At 38.5% G+C, this 10,484-nt stretch overlaps 1 protein-coding gene across 6 annotated transcripts in view; it reads left to right on the forward strand.

Moving 5' to 3' along the window:
- Positions 1 to 3,408, forward strand: part of MATR3 (matrin 3) — a 39,786-nt gene extending 36,378 nt beyond the window's left edge. For 5 of the 6 annotated variants that reach the window (XM_055555068.1, XM_055555094.1, XM_055555087.1 and 2 more), the window contains 2 exons: positions 347 to 468; positions 1,538 to 3,408. In XM_055555068.1, the coding sequence (XP_055411043.1) occupies positions 347 to 468; positions 1,538 to 1,588 (173 nt within the window). In that variant the 3' untranslated portion in view covers positions 1,589 to 3,408. The remainder of the gene's footprint in view (positions 1 to 346; positions 469 to 1,537) is intronic. The other variant, XM_055555103.1, reaches the window with a different exon arrangement.
- Positions 3,409 to 10,484: the final 7,076 nt, after the last annotated feature.

Genomic DNA, 10,484 nt, shown 5'->3' on the forward strand with positions numbered 1-10,484 from the left:
TAAATCTTACTTGAAGCATTCTTTTTTCCTCTTTTTGTTACCATTCCATAATATGTTCTTTTTTCTCCTCATAAAATTTTCTGAGAATTTCACATTGCTTTTTGTTTTGTTCACCGTTCTATTTCAACATTTTTAAGAGAACAATTAGGTGTGGGCCCTTAAACATCAATTAAAATACAAGCTATTAACGATGTCATGGTTTTTGCTTTGTTTTAGCGTAGGCTATATTGGACATGTCACAACTGTTAACTCATTCAAATTATATTGACAGGAAAAAAAAAGATTTGAGAACACTATTAAAATCTTCAGTTTACTGAATTTGTAAGAATGTATGTTTGTGTTCTAGGTATAGACTATGTGATACCTAAAACAGGGTTTTACTGTAAGCTGTGTTCACTCTTTTATACAAATGAAGAAGTTGCAAAGAATACTCATTGCAGCAGCCTTCCTCATTATCAGAAATTAAAGGTAAGGCTGAATCTAAAAGAGGAGAGTTCTTTTGTGAAAACTAACAAGTCACGTAAGTTTATGGACCAGTACCATCTGTGGACCCAGCACGCTTTATCCTGATAACATTCTTTATTGATGGGCCTTGAGCAGTTTGATGAACTCTGGAAGCATCTGCTAAACCTCTTTCTAGAATACACTATTAACTAAATGATAATTCAGTAATTTCTAAATTTATAGATTTAAACGTTACAAATTCTGTTGTATAATTAAGAGTTATTTGAGTATTCTCAAATGATTATTAGACTGTAATTTCTCTAATTTGGAAGATACCGGAGGCTTGAAAGTCAAGTGAAATACTATAAAGCCTTTTTCAACTTTATAAAGTGCCATATCCCTTTATACTTAATGATTTTTACATTGACTTTAAATTATTATTTTATTAATAATGACACTTCAGTGAAGTTTTATGACCAAAAGGATATACAGGTAAAAGGAAAAATTAATAAAGCACAACATAATAAAGAATAACAAATTTCTGTTTGGATATTTCGAAGTTTGGTGTTTTAGTTAGTGGCTTAAGGACCAAGTATTGAAATAGATGAGGGAAAACTTGAAAGTAGGAGTTAAAAAAGATAATACTGATTTATAATATAAAGCTGCTAGAATATTAAGGACATTGGTTATTTTCAGTGGTAGCAGAAATTTAATAATGTCCTTTTGTCTTAGAAGAAGGGGCATTGAATAAATACATGTCATTTAACTAATCTTAAGTTCTTGGGGTAGCAGCAGTTATATTCTATGTGCGTATTTTGGTCTTTGTTTTCTCATCTCTGTAAGTTAGTCTTAATTGCACATTGAAGTAACTTTTTCATATTTTACTGTTTATTTTCCCATGCCTTACTGTGGTGTCCAGTTTAGTTTTATACCTGCTTGATAAGAATAACTGGATCTTACAAATATTGACAAGGTTATAGTTAAATTAGACTCAGGTCCCTAAACTTCAATAGAATATTTTATTTTGTAGTTAATCCATTTGTTATGTTTCACTAAGGTGACTTAATCCTTGTAATTTTTCTTTTCTTTTCAGAAATTTCTGAATAAATTGGCAGAGGAACGCAGGCAGAAGAAGGAAGTTTGAGATGTGCAAGAAGCTTAATGATTTCAAAGAAAATAATGGTTCTTTGTTTTTAAATGTTAACCTTTTTTAAATACAATACTGATAGTTAGAAGAAAACTATTGTACTCTTTTGTTTTAGTGGAAAATAATAGATAATAGATGTCTGTTCATGTGTTAAGTGTTAGCGCAAAAATACATATACGGTTAAGTTAATGAAGAATTGTTTTTGTTTTATCAAAATAGTAACAGACAGAAATACTTTGTAGAGACTGACTTCGTATGCTAAAGACACTTGCACCACTAAGAAAGATATGTAGAAGCATTCAGAGAAATGAAATTTAGTAGTTCCAAGCTTCAGAGATATGTCAAAACTTTTGATTCCATTCAATAAAGAACAAAACCAATTGTATTTTTATTACTTTCATCTGAAACATTCCACATTTTAATCTGAGCCTTGCTTTTCATTTGGAGTTTGAAGCATTTTTGGTTTTGTTTCATTTATAGAGAACTTCACTAATGTGAGATTGGTAATTAAAATGCAGGTGCAGTTTTCTTTCAATGTCATGTTGTTGTTTAGGTAATAAGAAATATTAAGTAATTGGCTTTAGATTTTGTAATTTTTTCCCCTAAGTTCCTGCTAGATTTCGTATTCTAGAAGTCAATGTATTTTCAGTGAAATGTAAAAATATTCCCCTTCTCTTTGACCAGTATTAATTTCTTGAGATCTTATTGCTTGTCACTTGAATCCTGTAGCTGTCATACATCATCTGGTATAAGCAACATTTGATTTTTGAAGTGTGTAGACCATCTCTTTGTATTTTCAAGATGTAATTTTACATTTCTGCATTTTAAAAAAAGTTTGGCCATAATCTTAGACGCACGCTTCTAATTCATATACTTGCATATGTGACCTTTGTGAACAGAAATTTGCATGTATAATCTGTGTTTACTTGTAACTTTCTGGTTATATACTGCTTATATCTGTGGATTCAAGTTTCTTAAGTGAGTACCAATAAAAAACAAAAACCTAGGCCATGTTCATTGGTTATACATGTTTGAGGTGTTAACCAATATATTTGTCACAGTTGTGGTTTTTATTTACTGTTACACTTTCTTGCATGCTTTAACAAATTATTCCATTTTTAATCTAGAGTGTTCTAAAAACTGCTACTAAAAATCTGAGTTGTAAAGCTTTTGGTGCTGGTGGATTTCTTGTTCCTGTTACATAACTAAAAATTGGACTATTCATAGTTTTTTCAGACCTTCGGAGTTCAAAATGCTAAGGGTGACAAACAACAAAAGCTCATGTTTAGATATGTCTAAGTGTTAACAATAAACTTGGAAATAACATGGAATAACAAGAATTAGTTGTATCAGCCTTTCAAAATATGTTGGGATAATTGGTTTAAGAGATTATTGTCAAGCAAATTTTTAATGTAAAAAAGAATTTAAGGGATTCTCTTTGAATCACTTAGATCTATTAAAGGATGTATCAAATGGAAGAAATTTTATGATCTACCACTGAGGGGAAAATGACACTTTAATGTAACATGCACAAAAAAATCCTTGCCAGTTTACCTCAGTTTAATTTTGGCCTTTACTAATTACCAGCTTTTAATTCCAACTGTTAACTAACAGTAGCTATATACAAAGCATTTTGTGTACAATGGCATCCCTTGTTTTCTGTCAACTTTTTTTCATAGGTCCTACTTTGTTAGATATACCAAGGTGTAGAAAAGAATGTTTAATATCTTTATTTGCTAGGGTTTGGAAAGTATAAATTCTCATAAATTGCTAATGATGAATAAACCTGTAACAGCTATTTCCCAGATTATGACAAACCTTTATTTAATAGGAATGTTTTTCACTTAACCAACTGTCAAGTAGAAAATTTTCCCACCCCCATTTTAGTTATTAGTTTAATATAGACGTTAATCCTGAGTGAAGGAAACTTGATGTTTGTTTTACAATTTTATCACTGCTAATAAATATGGCCTATGAGAATTACTCTGGTAAGGCTTAAGTTGGCTAGCTGTAGTAGTGTGTATCTTAAAAACTCTTGGTTGACCAAAAAGTTCATTCAGGTTTTTCCATAAGATCTTAGCAACCCAATAATTTTATTTAGAGTTGTAAATGAGAAATGTGGATTTCTGGCTATTGAGTACTGAATAAGTACTTCTAGAGATTTTTATATGGTATAGATTATAAGGAACTTTTAAAGCTTATTTCCAGCCTCTGAATTCTTTTACCCCTTTTTCTTAGGGTAAAAGGGCTTCCGTGGTAGCTCAGCTGGTAAAGAATACACCTGCAGTGCGATTCGATTCCTGAGTCAGATCCACTGGAGAAGAGATAGGCTACCCACTCCAGTATTCTTGGGCTTCCCTGGTGGCTCAGCTGGTGAAAAATCGGCCTGCAATGTGGAAGACCTGAGTTCAATCCCTGGGTAGGGAAGATCCCCTGGAGAAGGGAACAGCTCTACCCACTGCAGTATTCTGGCCTGGAGAATTCCATGGATGTATAGTCCATGGGGTCACAACATGGACTGAGTTGGACATGACTGAGTGACTCTCACTTTAGGGTGAAAAGGACATACACACGATTAAATAGTATGGCAGCGTTAGGTTATAAAAGTGGAAGAATACACTTTTTTTTTGCCTGACTTGGTTCACAGTATACTTTTAGTGGCTTTGAACTGGAAAATGACATGAGTAAAAATTGTGACGAAAGAGGCTTGTATGTAGTGGAAATCTGTAGGAATGCTGCATATTTTTAAATCAGACAAAATTGGTATACACAGTTTGGTTAGGATAATACAAGCTAAGGCTAGGGGTGAGCAGCTCTGTACTCCTCTGTATTGGTGGCTTCCATAGAATATGGCCTTGGATATTGTTTATATCCACCCAAGATCAACTGTTGGGTGGTAATGCATTTGAGGTATTCTCCAACCAGGACCCTGAGCTGAGCTGTTGGTTAAGCTGGAGTTAAAGTGCCTTTCAATCTGATGCATGTCCTTTGCATGTCAGGTTTGAGACATGGTATACAAACAAAATGCCTCTGTGAATTCTTTTAAGACTGCTGCTGCTGCTAAGTTGCTTCAGTCGTGTCCAACTCTATGCGACCCCATAGACGGCAGCCCACCAGGCTCCCCCGTCCCTGGGATTCTCCAGGCAAGAACAATGGAGTGGGTTGCCATTTCCTTCAGTGCATAAAAGTGAAAGTGAAGTCTCCTGGTTATGTCCAACTCTTAGTGATCCCGTGGATTGCAGCCTACCAGGCTCCTCTGTCCATGGGATTTTCCAGGCAAGAGTATTGGAGTGGGGTGCCATTCCCTTCTCCACTGCTGCTGCTAAGTTGCTTCAGTCATGTCTGACTCTGCGACCCCATAGACGGCAGCCCACCAGGCTTCCCCTTCCCTGGGATTCTCTAGGCAAGAACACTGGAGTGGGTTTCCATTTCCTTCTCCAATGTATGAAAGTGAAAAGTGAAAGTGAAGTCGCTCAGTCGAGTCCGACTCTTCGCGACCCCATGGACTGCAGCCTACCAGGCTCTTCCATCCATGGGATTTTCCAGGCACGAGTACTGGAGTGGGGTGCCATCGCCTTCTCCGGCCTTCTCCACTAGTGGTTCTCAAATGTTAGCATGTATCAGAATTACCTGGAAGCTTCATTTTAAACATTACTGGGCCCTGTTCCTAGAATTTCTGATTTACTGGGTGTATGGTTGATTTTAGTAATTTGCATTTTTCCATAAATAACCCAGGTGATGGTGATGTCAAGAATAGAGGCCACATTTTAGAGAATGATTGATTTACTTATAGCTGAAGTATACTACTAGGTACTTGTGGTTAGATGCCTGATTTAGATACTGTTGCTTAAAGGTTTTGCTGCTGTTACTAAAGGTAAGGGAAATGTTGGAAAAGAATATTTGGGATCCCTCATGAAGCATTTTTTAAAGTTATAAGTGGGAGACACCCAAGAGCCCTCAATACTGCTTTCCCTAGTGAACCCTTTATCTTTTGCTTGGGACATTAATAACATGAGCAGCTAATTTACTGAAGTTTTAAGTGAATGGAAAAATGGAAGTAGAGACTGTTCACTCCAGATATAATTTGCTGAATTATTAACTATAGTTGATAGAAGCTAGAGCTCAATTAAGGTACTTGTTATTCGGAAAAAATGTGAAGATACCAGGAGATAATAGCTTGAAAATTCCACGTGAGAACTGTTGGATAATATATGATTAATTTTTTAAAGGCTGTATTGACATTTATTAAAGCCTTTATCTTTAGCCCTGGCCTTAGATTTATAATTTCCATACATTTAAAGAATTCTGTAAAGTCAAATGTACAATAGGGAACATGAAAATTAAGGGAGGGGGCAGTCTTTTATGTGTAGTAGAGAAAAAACTGGAGAAGGCAGTGGCACCCCACTCCAGTACTCTTGCCTGGAAAATCCCATGGATGGAGGAGCCTGGTAGGCTGCAGTCCATGGGGTCGCGAAGAGTCGGACATGACTGAGCGACTTCCCTTTCACTTTTCACTTTCCTGCATTGGAGAAGGAAATGGCAACCCACTCCAGTGTTCTTGCCTGGAGAATCCCAGGGACGTGGTAATCTGGTGGGCTTCCGTCTATGGGGTCGCACAGAGTCAGGCATGACTGAAGCAACTTAGCAGCAGCAGAGAAAAAACGGTGTTCACACCAATAACAAACTTACAGTGAAAATTGGAGCCATTAAATACAGGTTTAATGATCTTTGCACCATCTTGTTATATATATTGCACCATTTGTATACAGGTTTAATTACCTGATTCAAATGGAATATACCAAGAGCAGCAGGAATGTCCTACCTTTGACAAGGACAGAATACTCCAATTTCAGTCATTGCACCTGTCAAAAGTAGGACCAATTCCTATTTGCTCAGTTTTGCCAGGTTTGTTAAATCACTTTCATCAGCTACTTCTTGGCAACTGCCAAGTCTGTTCTTTATATGTATGCCTCCCCCCTCCACTTGTATTTGGAAGACACCAGTTTATGCTCTGTGTGTGCACTTAATCTGCTCTGGGATAAAAACCTGTGGAAAGGAATTGGAGTTTAAATGGTCACTCAGTTCAGTCACTCAGTCATGTCTGACTCTGCGACCCCATGAATCGCAGCACACCAGGCCTCCCTGTCCATCACCAACTCCCGGAGTTCACTCAGACTCACGTCCATCGAGTCAGTGATGCCATCCAGTTATCTCATCCTCTGTCATCCCCTTCTCCTCCTGCCCCCAATCCCTCCCAGCATCAGAGTCTTTTCCAGTGAGTCAATTCTTCGCATAAGGTGACCAAACTACTGGAGTTTCAGCTTCAACATCAGTCCTTCCAATGAATACCCAGGACTGATCTTTAGAATGGACTGGTTGGATCTCCTTGCAGTCCAAGGGACTCTCAAGAGTCTTCTCCAACATCACAGTTCAAAAGCATCAATTCTTCATCGTTCAGCTTTCTTCACAGTCCAATTCTCACATCCACACATGACCACTGGAAAAATCAAAGCCTTGACTAGACGGACCATTAGTAGACGATAAAAACTAGTGAAAACCTAACTCATTTACCTAATTGTGGCTAATTCTGTTTAGAAGCACAAGTTGTATTTCTGATCCATTTCATCGTAAGTAGCTAAGCTGTGCAAAACTAGCAAGGTAGGGCTTGATGCTGCAAAAGAGGAATTTCCTCTGCCCTTATATTCTGCACATCTGTAGGTGCATATCACCCTTTTAAAAAAAAAAAAAACCTTTGCCTATTTATACTTAAAACTTTACAAATTTGGCCCTTATAAGTCAGGCCAATTTTTGTTTTCATACATAGAATATACTATCCTAGCCATTTTTAAATAACATCTTACTCTGTTAACCATAATTCATTTAACCAATTCCCTATTGATAGGAAATTTTGACTTTTCCATTTTGACAACTATAAACATCCATATCTTTACATCTTTCCAATTTCATCTTTACATGGAGTGTTTGAGACAGAAGATTCACACATTTTTACATTTGATGAAAACAGTGAGAGCCTGTTCATAGCCATCCTGTGCCTTCATAACCATCCTCTCCTGATTCCTGCATCCTATTTCACCTGCCATCTCAAGTTAGAATTGTTGCCTGAACAATACATGAATTTCTGTAGCGTTTTAAAATTCTGGACCTCTTATGATTCCATTGCAGTGTCTTACAGTGGCAAACTTAATAGCCTGCCTTCCTTCCTTGCTACACTTTTCCTATCAGACCATCATCACCACTATCCAGACAGCATCTACAGATTATAAACTGTTTTGGTTTTATACTCGTATTTGCTCATGCCTCTTCTAGCCTCGAGTTGATAAATTACCTTCCAGGTTCCTTGAATTAATCATACTCCATAAACCAGTTAAACACTGTCTTCCTCCCCAGAGCTGTTTGTTCAGCAGCCAAGAAAGCCAAGCTCTTTTTCCCTGCTTTAGGATTGTTGAGTCACTAAGTCATGTTCAACTCTGCTGCTCCATGGGCTGCAGCACACGAGGCTCCCCTGCCCTCCGCTACCTCCTGAAGTTTGCTCAGATTAATGAACAATGATGCTGTCTACCCATCTCATCTGCTGCAACCCCCTTTTGCCTTCTTTCATTCCCAGCGTTGGGTTATATTCCTGAGTCAGCTCTTCCCATTAGGTGGCCAAAGTATTGGAGCTTCAGCCTCAGCATCAGTCCTTCCAATTAAAATTCAGGGTTGATTTTGCTTAGGATTGACTGCCTTGATCTTGCAGTCCAAGGGACTCTCAAGAGTCTTCTCCAGCACCACAGTTTTAAAGTATCAATTCTTCAGCACTTAGCCTTTATGGTCCAATTCTCATGTCCATATGTGACTACTGGAAAAATTATAGTTTGACTATATGGACCTTTGTCAGCAAAGTGATGTCTCTGCTTTTTAATATGATGTCTAGGTTTGTAATAGCTTCCCTTCCAAAGAGCAAGCATCTTTCTAAATTTCATGGCTACAATCACCTTCTACAGTGATTTTTGAGCCCAAGAAAATATCTGTCACTGCTTCCACATTTTCCCCTTCTATCTGCCATGAAATGATGGGACCTGGATGCCATGATGTTAGTTTGGTTTTTGTTTTTAATTTATTGTGACTGCAAGGTGTCTTAGTTGGGGCATTTGGAATCTAGTTGCCTGACTAGGGATCAAACTTCGGCCCTCTCCGTTGAGAGCATGAGGTCCCAGCCACTGGACCACAAGGAAGTCCCTGATCTTAGTTTTTATTAATGTTGAGTTTCAAGCCAGCTTTTTCACTCTTTCTCCTTCATCAAGAGGCTCTTTAGTTCCTCTGCACTTTCTGCCATTAGAGTGGTATTACATGCATATCTGAGGTTATTGATATTTCTCCCAGCAATCTTCTTGGTTTTGTTTTTTCTTTTTTATTATTTCTCGCAGCAGTGTTGATTCCAGCTTGTGATTTCATCCAGCCCAGCATTTTGCATGATGTTCTCTGCATATAAGTTAAATAAGCAGGTTGACAATATACAACCTTGTTCTCCTTTCCTTTCAAAACAGTCTTTCCCTGTCTGGCTCTATTAATGTTGCTTCTTGACTAGCACACAGGTTTCTCAGGAGACAGGTAAGGTGGTCTGGTACTCCCCTCTCTTTAAGAATTTTCCACAGTTGGTTGTGATCCACACAGAGACTTTAGTCAGTTTAGGATACATATTTGCAAATGTGGCCAATGTGGTTGACTGAGGGGTAACCACCACATTTTATTTCTTTGGAGCTTTGGGCTGACTCAAAGATTTTTAATGAATGAATGGCCCTTGAGAGAAGCCCTGTCAGATTCAGGATTTCCATGGAGGGAGCTTTTTATTTTTGTCTTCAGTTTTAGCAGAAAAGCTTGATTTTTTGTTTTAAGATTCAAGGTTTACAAGAGAGTAAAAAGATAAATCTCAGTCCCTCATTTTACTTCCCCAGGGGGAAGAAAGTTTTCCTGTGTCCCCTTTCAAATGTATATTCGGAGATTTTTTTACACATACTATACACTGTACCTTGATTAGTATCACTAAAAACATACGTAAGACTTGCCAATGAGGAAGCAAGGAAGCATAGATTAATGTATGGCGGGCAGCACATCCGAGATCATGGAGGAGGAAATTATTGTACCCTTAACTCTCACCTTTCTGTCTTCCCTCTGAACAGACTATTTCCTTTGTAACTTCGAAAGGGGGCTATAGATCTCAATTCCCAGCTCACATTGAGTTCACCATTGTGGTTGAAAAAGCCTGATTGGCCAAGGGTACTTTCACGTTTTCATGCTATGTCTGGATAGTGGTGGTAAGATCTGGGTTCGAAAAGGGTGTACCTGGCCGTGTATGAGTGCAGGTGCTTGTGTAATAAGCCTCAGTGAATTTGTCTTAGTTTATTATTTCTGTGTTATGTTTTCCGGATATGATTTGGTACGTGTCACTCATAGTGTGATGCTGTATATCACGTCTGATGTGTGTGTCTGGCTGTGTGACTGCACTCTCGTTATCTAGATGTTCTTATTTGATGTCAGTGTGTTTGAGGTAGCTGTTGCGGTGTGTAATAGTCCACGTCTGTGTATCTTGTCTGTGTCTCCTTCCTACCTCCCCCACTCACTGCATCCCGTCATTCTTGAAGAATGGGCGCGTGTGGGGACACTGGCCCAGCTCCACTCCAGTTTTCCTAAGAAAACGTGACAGCACTCCCAGCGTTCCCCGCGGTCACAAGGGTACGGAGGAAAGGCCTTTGCGCATGCACACGTGTGCAGCTTGGGCGACAAGAACTTTGTCGGGGGGGGGCGGGGGGGGTCTCCCTTTCTCTCTCGTGCGCTCTCTGGTGGCCTCGGAGGGCAGCGCAGACAGAACGAGAGGCGGGGCCGGCGGCAGCGG

Source organism: Bubalus kerabau, chromosome 1 (assembly GCF_029407905.1).
Source record: "Bubalus kerabau isolate K-KA32 ecotype Philippines breed swamp buffalo chromosome 1, PCC_UOA_SB_1v2, whole genome shotgun sequence".
NCBI lineage: Eukaryota > Metazoa > Chordata > Mammalia > Artiodactyla > Bovidae > Bubalus > Bubalus kerabau.